Source organism: Coloeus monedula, assembly GCF_965178545.1.
Source record: "Coloeus monedula genome assembly, chromosome: 18".
NCBI classification, from domain to species: Eukaryota; Metazoa; Chordata; class Aves; order Passeriformes; family Corvidae; genus Coloeus; species Coloeus monedula.
In genome coordinates, this window is record NC_138798.1 from 960,063 (window position 1) to 973,532 (window position 13,470).

Sequence of the window (13,470 nt, forward strand, 5' to 3'; positions counted from 1 at the left end):
CTTGACAGAAATTGTTTTTCTCATTTAACAAGCATGTGCTTAAACGGGACCAGCCCAGCAGTTCAGCTCCTCTCAGAGATGAACGTGCAGTTGTCTGAAGTCATTTCCTCCCACAGTGTAGTGACTGTGAAGTTACAAGACAAAGCAAAAGCACATCACTCTATCCTCAGCTCTCCCAACCTGAAAAATCCTCCCTCACTTCCCTCTGCTCCAAGGAGAGGCTTGAGCCAGCACCAGAGTTTCTGACTGGTTTGCAAATCCCTTACAATGACAACTGTTAAAAACCCCTTCCAGAGGTTCAGCATCACTGTGCAGCCTTAAAGCCTTGGTAACCCAGAGTGCCTGATCGCCTCCCTTTAACGTATGAAACACTTTAGGAGACAAAATTTGCCCCTCATTTTAACAGACAGGAAAAACAAGGACTCAACAATAGCAAAGCACTTTGAAAATTAGAAGGGTAATGTGCTGGCTGGAAAGGTTTGGATTTTGGTCTGCATTAACTCTCTGTCTTTCATGCAAGAAGTAATTCTGTGTACGCCTCCCCAAAATGTCAATAGGACCAACCAATACACTTTTGTGAAGAAGCACAGAAAAACTTTAGTAAATAAGTATAAAAAATCATAAAAATTTGTGAAGTTATTCTAGCAAGCAGACACCTGTTCAAAATGCAGATCAGCTATCTCAAGCTTTTCCCTGGTACAATGAAAAGAAAATAATTTCCACAATTGCACATATCCTGTGCACATCTCTTACAAAAAACCACAACTAAACCAAAAGCCCAGACAATTCTAGAGTCCCTAGAGAGGAATTACACTCTTCTGTTTGGCTGATAACTTCAAAGGTAGAACAGTCTGTCTGAAAGCATCAGATTAGGTTCTCTGTGAACACTCTGACCAACAAGGAAAGCCAATTTATGGGCATACTGGCAAGGAGCAGGCACTCTGATAATACCCTGCAGAAAGGGGAAAAAAGAAAAAAGGGCAGTTTTTTTCAAGCAATTTAAAGAAGCATGCAATCACTGTAACAAAGACCGCTGGAATTCCAAAGTCTGTGTACTTGTAAAACTAGTATCCCTGTTGTTTATGCAGATTTGGGAAAAGAACTTTACATACACCCAACACAACCAAAGAACAGATGCAAAAAAAGCCCCAAACTTCGCAACTCCGGTGCCCTCCTTACACCTCTTACACAGGTTTACACTCAGTGCTGGGCCCTGCAGAAGGTGGGACATGGCCTCAGTCCCATCTGATACTGATGGCTGCTGAAGTGACAAAGCTGAAGCACACCTCAGGCACGAGCTGACCCTGTGCTGAGCTGGGTGTGCAACAGAGGCCTCAAGGGAAATGCAGCAACACAGTTCTACCTCCACATAAAGGAGTGAATATTTCTGCAGGTAAGAAGTTATTTCAATTTTGCTTCTGACACACAATTTGGGAACACTACTTGAAACAACTATTTCCTAGTGAAAATAAAAATTAAAGTAATCTTCAGAGAGATCAGGTAACAATAAACCATCCAGGCCTCAAACCACTGCAGGTGCCAGGGCATCCTTGCAGGCTTTTTGGAGCTGCAGCAGTGTTGTAAGGACACCTGTTCTACCTTGGTGAGGCTGTCCCTGCCCAGGGGAAGGCAACACTCACCGACCAGTTGTAGTACATGTGGCACAGTTTGTAGGTCAAGCGCTGCACGTGGTCTGGTTTCAGCTGGCTGGTGTCATAAATTACATTGTAATGAGTTGGTGCAACACAGCCATTCCTCACTGTCTGGCTCACAATAAAGAAATCGTACCTGTGAGAGGAAAAGCAAACCCCACCAGTCCGTTACAGGCAGGGCTGTTTGTCTTAGAAAAATGCAAGTCCCCATGTCTTATTTCTTGAAGTCACTTTATGCTCATTGAGTAAACCCCTGAAGTATGCCCAGGCCTTGGCCACAAAAGCTTCCTCTGTGTCTGAAAGGCCAGAGACCTGGAGGAACATGAACAATCTCATTCTATGGAACAGGTCTTGAGACCATGACAATCTTAACTATTTGTTCTATCCAGTTTTCCCCCTGCACATGTTCTTAGCTTATACTCCTCATTTTCTCCAGCCCCCTGAGCCACACAAGTGTGGATAAGTATTTTACACTTGATCCCATAGTCCATGTGCTATTGGATGCATTTCCTTATGATCAGGCTGCTGGCAAGAGGAGTGCATGTTAGCTCTGCAGGAACTTACCACTCTGGTCTGGTAACCACCGTGTCAACAACTGTCCCAGGGGGTGGGTTTTTGAGTCCTCCACCAATCTCAGCAAAGAACCTGGCACCCACTCGTTTCTTCACTACAATCACAGTAAGTCTTGGACTAAAAGAAAGGAAAAGGAAAAAAACAGTACTCTCCTGGAAAATTGCACTAAGAGTATTTTAGGAGCAGATTTGCTGGAGTTGCAGGGCATTAATTTCACCAAAAAGTCTTTGATGACTCCAATTAAATAAGACATTGTTCATAACTTCAGATTTTTAGTTGAGGTGCAACTCTCATACTGTTTTTTCATCTATCCAACTTTAACCTTATTGAGAAGTAGAAAATGGACCAAGAAGGGATCTTCTAAATACAGATTGGATTTCTACTCTCTACTCCATTGTTTCCTATAGAAAACATTGTGTCTTAACAGTAGTAAAGCCATTAACAGAAGCTAAACAGAAGAACTGAGCACTTCAATTGCTCTGCTTGCCTGCAGTATACGGAAATAGCTTTATTTTTCAGAGCAGATTAAGTCACTGCAGTTGGTAAGTTTCAAAGCAGAATGTTGAAAATGTGACTGGACAACTTCCTTTAAGAAATGGAAAGAAAAAAAAAATGCACTTGGCAGACATATAACAGTCAGGCTATGATCAACCAGCTGGAAAAAAGTAAATGATCACATCCATCAAGAACGCCCAAAGAGTGTACGTGCATACATGTGTACTGCAGTCATGTGGTGCATGTACTAAGAATTTTCCTATTATATTACAAGTCAGGTATCAGAAATCATGTAAATAACCATCAGAAAAACAGTTATCTGAGCTCAACTGAAAATCAGTAAGGATGGAATGACAACAGTCTTCATCCATAGCCCTGTTTTGTATCCCTGTGTCTATTTCTCTTGCAGTGTAGAGAAGAGGACTGGTAGAAACAGATTTACCTGTAGTCAGTACCAATACTCTTCAAGCAATCCAGAAATTGAGGCACTTCATAATTAACCAGAGTATTGAGTTGTCCATCTCCAACACCATCACGATAGACAAAAATACGAGAGGGCAAACACTTATTCCACTTGTGCCAGTTTCTTAGAGCAGCTTAAAAACAATAAAAGAGAGTAAAAGCCAATAGCTGTAGTGACAATTCATTCCAAAACAAAATTGGGTTTTTATTCCTGGAAAAACAGCAGTGAGTTGGAAAACTAAGGTCCTCAATCCTTCAGTAATGTGAAATGGGTCAGGATCATGCTACACAAATACCCCTGCAGGAAGAGCTCTGGTTTGCCTGTGCACCCACACAAACAGAACAGAGGCAAGGACACACCTGCTCCACTGGCCTCCCTCACAGCAGGAGCTGCCCTCCTTGCAATCAGACTCCCTTAAAGCGTTCTTGGAAGTGCAGTGCTAAGTAGGTTTTAATTATTGCAAAGAAACATGGGGACCAATGAAAGATTTACACAAAATGCTCTTCATTTTCAGCAGTATTTGTAACGCAGTGCTTAACCTGTTGTTACCCAAGTGCAGGTTGGTAACACCTCCCCTCAGGGCAGCAGGGGAGGGGAGTTTTGAGGAAGCTGAATTGGAGTCAGTTCTTAGATCTGAAGCAGAACTCCTTTGCTTACTTTGCAAGCAGGCTTTGATTCCATCCACAAGTTCTTGCCCACGACTTTGAACAACGCAGCGGGAGAACCACCTGTGAAGAACAAAATAAAAGAGACCTTCCAAGCATTTCCCAGGCTTACTGCAGTGAAGTTATTTTTAAATGCCCATGACCACTTAGTCTTTATGGGTGTTGTGGGCCAATGCAGCCAAGGAAGAGTTGGGGTTCTATGAGAATATTCCCCCTGTGGTAAGAGTGCCTTAGCATGACTTGAAATTCCTCTCAACCAAAAAAAACCTTTCACACACATCAACTCAAAAGGGGAAAGAACCTGTCACCCTGATGCCCTCTGTTCATCCCAGCCCTGTCTCCACCATTTGACTGCTCTCCCGAGCAGTGTGGGGAAAGGACAATGCCACTTCTTCAAGGGATGCAGTAGAAAAAATTCACAATATATTTCTTATTAACCATTACAGCAAACCAATTTTCAATTTTCCTGATGATGGACCACCACATTGAAGCTACTTTCCAGTCAAAGGAAAGGTTGTTTTTTTATCATTTTGGGGGTTCTTTGCCTTTGGCATTCTGATCTTACCGTGTCACTGTTTGATTCAGGCTGGCGACAAACCCTGCAACTGACTGCTTTCCAGAGACGGTGTCATGGTAACAGTCAATGCCCACAATCATCACCTGCTTCAGCTGCAAAGCAATCACACAGCATGGATCAGGGCATGGGGATGTGCTACAGGGAAACATATTCATGACAAGCTGTATGACATCAGAAAGCTTAAGTAAAGCACGGCACGGAATTCTTGGGTTAAATGTCTCCCTATGTTATATTTAAATTCAGGCCCCTTCTCACAGACACAAAACAAACGACACAAAGAACACTCAACTTTCTTTCTTGGAAAAAAAAGCTTGCTTTTTAAATAAAGCCTAATAAAGAGGAGTTCCCATTTAGCTAGCATTTACAAGAAGATACTTACGGGGATCTCAACACTCCAGAGTTCTCCACCCATTTTACAGTTCATCTGTAAGGCAATTTTTGTTGCTACTGTCATGATAGTCCGTGGTTTACTCAAAGTGCGAGCCAGCACACACTGGCTGGGGACGGGACAGTCTGTACACAAATATTTCTTGATGGCATCGTATTTATCCTTTCGGGAACTAGACAAAATACAAACTACCTTTGAAGGAAAAAGAATCTTTGTAAGAAGCTGCATTCACAGATTTACACAGCACTTAAGAGTTCTTTAGGAAAAACTTCTTATGCTCAAGAGAAATATTCAAATGTTCACAGTGAAAGAAGTAACTGCAAAGTGTCAGTGTCTGTACTTCAGAACCAAAGGCTCTTATCCAGGATATCCACAGTCACTCAGGTTTGCACAGGAGGATGACCAGGTACGTACTGGATTCTCAGAAGCCCAGAGTTGTATTTCTGAGAGCAAATCCCACTAAACACCAATTACAGAGGTTAACAGGATTTGAAATGATGGATTCAAATACATACTATGTTTGTGTCAGGGGTAACCCTTTGCTGTAAAACCCTTAAATAAGCTTCTGTTCTATCATCTACTTCAATCCTGAAAAGAAAGAGAGAAAATGCTTTCAGAAGAAAAATAACTAACAGCTATAAAAACTTCAGTAAAAGCATAAAAGCTCACTATGCAGCAATACTGTATGAAATGTCACATTTACAGCAACTAACAAACATACAATATTCACACATTTTGAAGATTAAAAGGAATCACCTCCAACTAAGCTTCCAAACACAATGAAATTCAAAGTTAAAGGCATGTACTCAAGGCACTCAAGGGAAGATATTTCCAGTGAGAACAGATCAGAACCAGAATATATCCAAAGTCAGCAAGAAAATATTCCTAAGAGAAAGGTTTGCTCAATGACTAATACTTCTTAGTTTTGGCATGCAAAAAGCTCTCAGAAATAAAGCATGAGTACGAGAAGTCAGTCACAAGAGAAAACCCGAGCAATCTGCATAGTGAAAGCAACTTTGCTTTATTAAAAATCTCACAGAAGTCAGCTGTGTGACACACTACACCCTCTCCTCACTGAACAGCCTAACAATGCAATGATTTTTCCATCAGCTTTCTGGAGACACTCACATGTTTGGCTTGCTCATCCTGATGCCCATGGACGGGGTGACCTTGGACAGGCTCTGCAGGAGGGTGCTGGCCACGTCGTAGTTGCGGCGGGTGTAGATCAGCAGCCAGCTGTCCATGGGCACAGGGCGGATCAGGGGGACGCCCCTCGTCTCCTTGGTCCAGTCGGCGAACTGAGGGTTGTAATCAAACTGCAGGCAGGCAGAGAGAGCAGATCAGCACCTGCCAAACAGCCTGCACCACAGCCACTGCCCCACAGCCACTCCTGACACACTTCCAGAGCAGGCTGTAACACTTCTGCCTAGAACACACGACTCCATATTCATCTGTCCCTTTACTGCTAACATCAGAAATTTAAAATAAGCTTTATCTAGCCCTACAAAGAAATGATACTCTTGAAATGCTTCATTCCTAAATAACCAAACATACTTAAGATTTTTAGCTGATTAAGTTGTTACTATTTGCTGCAGAGATTCTGTGCTATGAAGACAAAGCTTTTGATGTATTTATTGTTATCCCATTTTTCTTTTTAATAAGGTAACTGCTTGAGAGAAAGAAAAGTATTATTATAAAGACAGCAAATCTTTTAAATAGCAGGAATTTAAAAAGCTTTACCAAATACAAGATTTTGATCTGTACAGCTGTGCAAAATGCCCTTGTCCATCCAGCAGCCATCCAAAACAAGAATCTCCAGTACAGAGCAAGTATCTCATGTTTTACGACAAGTTCTGACTTAATTCGAATCTACACTATTCATACTGCTCATCCTACCTGGGAGCGAACATACACTGTCTGTGTTCTATCTACTGAACTGAAATAATGAGTGGCTTTTCATCTCAAGGCCTTGGTACCTTTTTAATAAATGGAAACTAATTAGAAACATCTCTAGTCTCCTCATCTGTGTATCTGGCCAGAAGGACTGTTTTGCAAGGACAACACTAGTGTAATGGAGTGCCTTCAAGGGCTTCTAACCAGAACTTGGCAACAACTGAAGAAGTTTGCAAGTCTCCTGCTTGGACAAAGACTTGTGTATAACATTTTCACTCTTTATCCTTCACTTATAAACCAAAAAGTACTGTTTCCTTCCTTAAGAACTTGTTTCATCAGTGAGACACCTAGAAGGTTTAACAAATTGATTTATTATTTACCATGTTTCCTGATTGAAAGATCTTCTCTCCTTGAACAACTCTTCCTGTAAAGGACTCTGATTTATAATCAAAGCTTAAACCCCAGTTTCGGAGTTCCTTCTGAACATTGTCATCTCTGTTTAAAAACAAGATTTGAATTAAAAACGTAAGAAATTTGTTCTTCCTGACTTTTTTGAAACTAGCAAGATTTCAGAAGTTTTATTGCAAGGAGTTTGTTATACAAATTTTTCATGAGACAGAAACAGAGAGGATATTAAAGTGCCGTACTCTTGGATGTAGCTCAGAAGCCTCCCAATCTCGCGCTGCCTTTGCGCGGGGGGCAGCCGTGTGTGAACGGCCAAGTCCTTCATCACACTGAAATCGCTGCGCATCTTCTCAGTCAATCCTGTGAACAGCAAAGCCTTTTCTGAGTCAAAGTCAAGACTAAGGACTATGAAAATTAAACCTGCAGGTCATGCAGATTAACGATGCATGTCCTGCAGACACGGGAAGTGGTGGCAGTAGTAACCAAAGTTTTCAGTTGCTTCCTGTACATACATTCCCACTGGCATAGAAAAAAAAATCTGGATTTTTGCACTTTAAATGGAACCACACAAGTCAGTGCAGCTCTTCATTTCCATTTTCAAATCAAAACAAAAGAGTGCTGAGATGGACAGGTACTGCTAGTGCAAAGTGAGTATCTCAGAGCAAAACACATATTTATGTGTATATCTTACAAAATTATCATCAATTTCTACTAAATTTCTCTTTTCCAACAGAAGTTCTACCACCAGAACTCTGCAAGTTATCAGTGTGCCAATGTTGAACACCGTACCTAAACACTATGCAACATCAAACCCCTCGAACTTTCTAGTCCCATTTAAGTATCTCATCTTTTAGCAACAAAATGTGTTCCTAAACTCACATTTATACAGACAAAACAATTCACCTGAACTTGGCAAAAGGCTGCTAGCAGTCAGAATACCCATGTCAGCAGGCATTATGGTTTGATGCTTTGATACAGTACCTGTCAGGGAGCACAGCTCTGGAATCAGAGCCACAGATCCTTGTATGTTCCCACTCTTCCTCTTCATCTGACTGATCAAGACAGGCTGCATCCAATCACTAATTTCTATATTATATTGCTGTATCAGAAATACAGACTGCATGTTAGTTTACTTATAACAAACAAGCAGTTTCCTGAATAATAATGCTCACTTTAGAAAATGAGTATTTTTCCCTAAAATGAAACCAAAAGCAACTGTAACCTTTTCCAATTAGCACATCTGAGAGGAACTGGCTTTGTCAGAAAAGGCCAAGCAGGAAAGCACTATTCTCTCTACCGGTGCCATCAAACTATTGACGTGTACGAGACAACAGAAACAAAGCTTGTGCCTTGCTTCAGGCAGAATCAAACTGGAGTATCTAACTCACTATTAGGATGCTCCTTCCAGTTCAGCAATGGACAAAGTTCCTGCCCTAGAGAGCAATTTAATTCAAGAAATCACAGGAATCAAACGAGACTCCCAAGTGAAGTTTCTGAAACTTAACCTTTGCATAACCTTCCCCTGCATCTGGCAAGAGTTGGTCTTGTCTAGGAGTCACTAATTTAGTATAGAAAAAACCCCAAAACACCAAAGCAAGGCACAGAAAGGCAACACAAGCTGACAGTCAACAAACCTACTTCATAGTTTAACTTTTTCTTGAAGAGAGCCCCATCTTAGAAACCATCCAAAGGATTGCATTTAAAAACAAAACAAAAAAAAAAAGACATCACAGGAAAGGCAAAACAGCAGAGAAAATCTGAACTCCATCCTGAAGTAGAATATGTAACACAAATTTTGCTTTTTGTTTATTTAAAGTTCCATCCCGTTTCAGTTGAAACTGATATATGCATAAAGACTTGACAACTACAGTGGTATGCCTCAGTGGTTAAGCTATGACAGACATACTCAATTCCAGAGGCACTTTGGCTTTCCTAACCTCAGCTCTGTGTGCTGTGGCAGTGTATCTGTATTCCCCCCAGATCACCTGTCCCTGCTTCCACCTTCCATATGCCTCCTTTTTGAGTTCTCCCAAGAGCTCCCTGCTCACCCATGCAGCCCTCTGGGCCTTTCTGCCTGACCAACTACTCACTGGGATGGACTACTCCCACCAAACCATGCTATGCAGGTTAGTTACGGATCTCAGATTACACAGTGTCCTTTATACAAAATTCTGTTAAAAATACTATGAATTACAAATTTAAATCACATCCTAAATAAACCTGTAACAAGGACTGAACATTCCAAGTTACAGCATTAAACATACAGGGAAGATTTCATACCTTTTTGTAGTACTCCACAAAGCTCGTCTCGGAACCATCAGATTTTCTAAAGGTACCCTTTGGATTGTTATCCCAGTCAATGTCATCGATTCTGTATGTTTTGTTATTGTACCTACATAAACATTTCATCAGTTTTTGTTTTAATCTTAAAAGAAAAGAAATACAACTGTGGGACAACAAAGTTAATCTCAATACTCATGCTGAATGTTTTGCTCCTTTCAGAAGCAGTAAATTCAAGTTTTCAATTGTATAGGCTCTCAATTCTACCAAAAGCTGAACTGTAATAAAACCAAAAGAAAAGCAGTGTGTACTTCCTGCTTTTGCAAATGCTGTCACCTTGATCAGCTTGCTAGCTTGACAATGACAGCATTTTCAGGCTTTCTGATGCTTTATTGCATACTTCAGGGCATGGAGCATAAAGAGCTCTCCAAGACAAAAAGTCCAAAAAGACTTACCTTGTGAGAACAATTAAACCAATCAGCTCTTTAGCACAGGCGTCTCTAAATCTTTCCTCTCCAACCTGGGAGTGAAGGCTGTGCATAGTATCCAGCACTGTCTCCCCACGGAGAACCTTGTGGCTCACGTCTGCACACAACATGATGTTCTCCTCATATTGGAGGATGGAACTTGTGAAGCCCAGCCACACCATCAACCTGGCAAAAGAGAGCACACAAAATCTTAGTGTGCTTTAGAGCATCTTTATTCTCACCTCTTCTTCCTGTCCACTTTCACAGACACCAGAGAGCAGTGAAGGCACAAAGAAACCATGGTCCAAATATAAACAAGCTCTTTAAGGTTAACAAAATAAAAAATATTTTACAGGTAGCTATCTTTAGTCAGCTTAAAATAAGATTGATTGAATGATGCAGCTATAACTGACTGAAAGAAAGAATGCCTCAAAAGCTAAGAAATCCATTTCATGCTATTAAATATCTCACAGACAAAGCGTGTAGGTATTCAGGACACTTCAAAAAGAGAAAGACCAGCATTTTATCCAGCCCAGTTCCTCCCATCAACCAGGCTGTGTAGGGTAGGTTAATGGCAGGGAGTACACCACAGCCACAAGATGGAACCCCAGGCAAACTCAAGCCTACCAAGTTGTACAGCAGGCCCAGGGCCAGCCGGAGCACCAGGCACCCTCTAGGGATCCTGCAGGGAATGAGGACACCCCCTGACAGCCAGCAACCCTTGGCCCAGCACTCCTCCGAAACCCAAGGATTTTTGCCAAACCTGTGATGAGGGATGCTGACTGGATCATTGGGGTTATAATAATTACGTCCAATCTGCTGCAAATTCAGCATCTTCAAAACCCTAGAAATTGAAATATAGATGTTATTTATTTTTATTACTATTATTCAGTTTATCACATCATGCATGGTCCAATCCCTATGCACAAACTCACTGTCCTCTGACTACATGAAACATGAACTTCTCATTAAACTCAATTTATAAAGGTCATGGACACTTATTAACAACCACCAGGTGAGGTAAGTTCACGTCCAACCCAACCCTTCCCCAACCAGCTGAAGGTAGCAGCCCAAACATCTCAGATGAACCACGCAGTCCAGGTACCAAGGTTAAGAGGAAAGACTACAGCCACAAAAAGGGAATTTTCCAGTTCAATGTCCTGCTCTATTATTTGGTTTAAGAGGCAAACCCGTACACACAGGAGGTAGGGATAGGACTAACTGCCTCCAACAGCGTAAACTCCTTTCACACTAACGTGGGCCAGCAATACACACAACTGCACATTACAATATTGCCACGTGGTTGGCCCCACAGTAACTACAGAGGCTTAAAAATTTACATATCTAATACTTAATTGTTGTAGCCTGTTCCTAGGAATGGAAAAACTTAAGTCAAATATTTTCAGAGTGACTTCTTATAGAGACATAACTTGTACAGCAAACCTTCTAAAAATGATGTTGTAAAATTGCAGACAAGTAGGTGAAGTAGGTGGCAACTCGTTAGTCAGTGTGATTGTTATCTTCACATCCTCCCCATTTCGAGTCCTACTAAACAGTTCAGTAACCTGAGGAAGTGAAATGAGATTAACAAAACTAGAGCAAACAGGGCTGTATCTGGATTTTGCTCCAGTAATACCAAACTGGACTTGGCCATTTTTACTCTAAGCAGTAATTCAAGACTAACTGCAATGTGGATTCGATCTCCCACTAGGACTGTAAACTACAACGTAAAGGCTCTGCTCATCTGGGTGAAGACAACTCATGGGGTAGAATGGGGCTATCCCCCAGAGCAGCTGAAATCAAGATGAAAGCAGGGGCATCACTTACCAATGACCATGACAGAAAAAAGACTCAGCTTGAGGAAATAAACTTAACATATTGCCAACTAATATATATTTAATTACTGATGCAGGTACTGGGAAGCAAAAAGACAAAGATTAGCACACACAGTGAAAACATCTTCCCCCTCTCCCTTTTCCAAACTCAGCTTCCCTCTGGACTCCTCTGGCCCCTCTGTGAACAGCACCAGCTACACTCAGTCCCTCCAGCGAAGCAATGAGTGGCACAAGGCACAGAGGGCAGGGGTTACCATCAGTACAGAGGTGTTTGCCCTCTGGCGCTCCTTTCTTCTCAGATTTTTCTTTGCTCTGGAATTTTTCCCTCCTTTTTAAATACACCGAGGTGCCAACAACTTTGCTGATGGGCTCAGCTCTGGCCTGTGATGGGTCTATTCTGAAGCTGGCTGGCAGTGACTGTGCACAACACAGGGCTGACCCTGACCCCTTCCCATAGGAGCCACCCCGGCCCCTCCTGCTACCAAAACCTTGTCACACACACCCAACTCATCCACCCTTTCAATTATGTGAGTGTTCAAATACAGACGTTACCAAAAGATGTAAGTACAAAGGAAACTAAAGGAGAAATACTCTCTGTACTATCTACTTCTGTGCACAGGATGATTCTAGCCTGCAGAAATTAAGCATTAGAACCAAGCATTTATTACCAAATTTCTCTACACAAACAAATTAGCTTATAAGGATATACTCAATACAACTGAACACTGCTTGTGGGACATCAATTCCCTAACCACTCTAGCTAGTAAGAAACAAGAAGCATCATAAAATGCAAATCAAAACAAAAAATCTCGTATCACACCTTATTCTGTAGTTTCTTTGGCAAAAACAGTATTGACCCATCAAAGGCGTGGGTCCTTCCAATGTGCTCTTCGTGCTGGAAGAGCAGAGCCGAGCGCAGCCGCCGCGCCTCCATCTCGGGGCTGTAGGCAACATGGTACTGGTACAGGGCCCACTGCGGGCGAGACGTCAGGCGGAAGTGATTTGTGGTCAATTTTACCATTCTTCCTGAAAAACCTGAAAGGAGACGCAAACATGGTACCAGTTACAGTCATTCAACAGCCCTGAGAAAATTTTTTAAAGCTACAGCATTCAGATAAAGATTAGAGGCCAGTCGTGTTCTGCATCTGTTCTGGCTCAGCGAGCTTTGGCACGCTGTTATCAGACACTCGTGCCCACTGGAGCTTCCTGCCTTCAGCTGTCAGGAAAACCCCCCATGTTCCTCTTCAGGTATCAGGAACAACTTTGTATCTTTTTCTAACACACTCTAATGATTTTTTTTACCTGGTTCTCTAGGGGAAACTAAGAGCAGAAATAAAGGAACCTATCTTTAATTTCAAATTGCTTATATGTCTACAGTCTAATTTAAACATACCAGTTTTGGATTCTTGAACATGTACCATGGCTTGCCGAGTATTTACCCCAAGGTCATGGAAATCTCTACGACGTCCACCCCTATCTCGTAAAGACAAATCCTGGAGCCCCGAGGAAACCTGTACTCCTATTGTTTAAAATTTGAGGCAGAATCACAATCAAGTAACACATAACATATATACTGTCATTACATAAATAAAAATACATAATACAATTCAATCTTGGAAGGCACTTAGATAAATTTAAGAGTAATCACAAAATGTTAAGTGTCAGCTTTTGTTATGTAGCAAACATCTTTCAAATCTTAGTAAAAAATCTCATTTTGAAAAGAAAGAAGAGAAATATGATCTAAAGAATGTCCTAATTGTATTCTCTTCAAAACACA

The 13,470-nt window shown here is 41.5% G+C and overlaps 1 protein-coding gene across 1 annotated transcript; it reads right to left on the reverse strand.

The window, feature by feature from the left end:
• Window positions 1-707: 707 nt before the first annotated feature.
• On the reverse strand, window positions 708-13,129 carry PIWIL1 (piwi like RNA-mediated gene silencing 1). Its single transcript, XM_082293114.1, has 18 exons — window positions 13,087-13,129; window positions 12,514-12,728; window positions 11,302-11,423; window positions 10,622-10,702; window positions 9,847-10,044; window positions 9,392-9,503; window positions 8,093-8,210; window positions 7,354-7,471; window positions 7,087-7,201; window positions 5,942-6,129; window positions 5,325-5,401; window positions 4,805-5,001; window positions 4,414-4,517; window positions 3,841-3,911; window positions 3,163-3,316; window positions 2,217-2,342; window positions 1,641-1,788; window positions 708-952 (listed from the first exon to the last, which is right to left on the reverse strand). Exons 1-18 carry the CDS (start codon window positions 13,112-13,114, stop codon window positions 836-838), a joined length of 2,289 nt encoding a protein of 762 aa, XP_082149240.1. The 5' UTR covers window positions 13,115-13,129; the 3' UTR covers window positions 708-835.
• Between the last annotated feature and the right edge of the window lie 341 nt (window positions 13,130-13,470).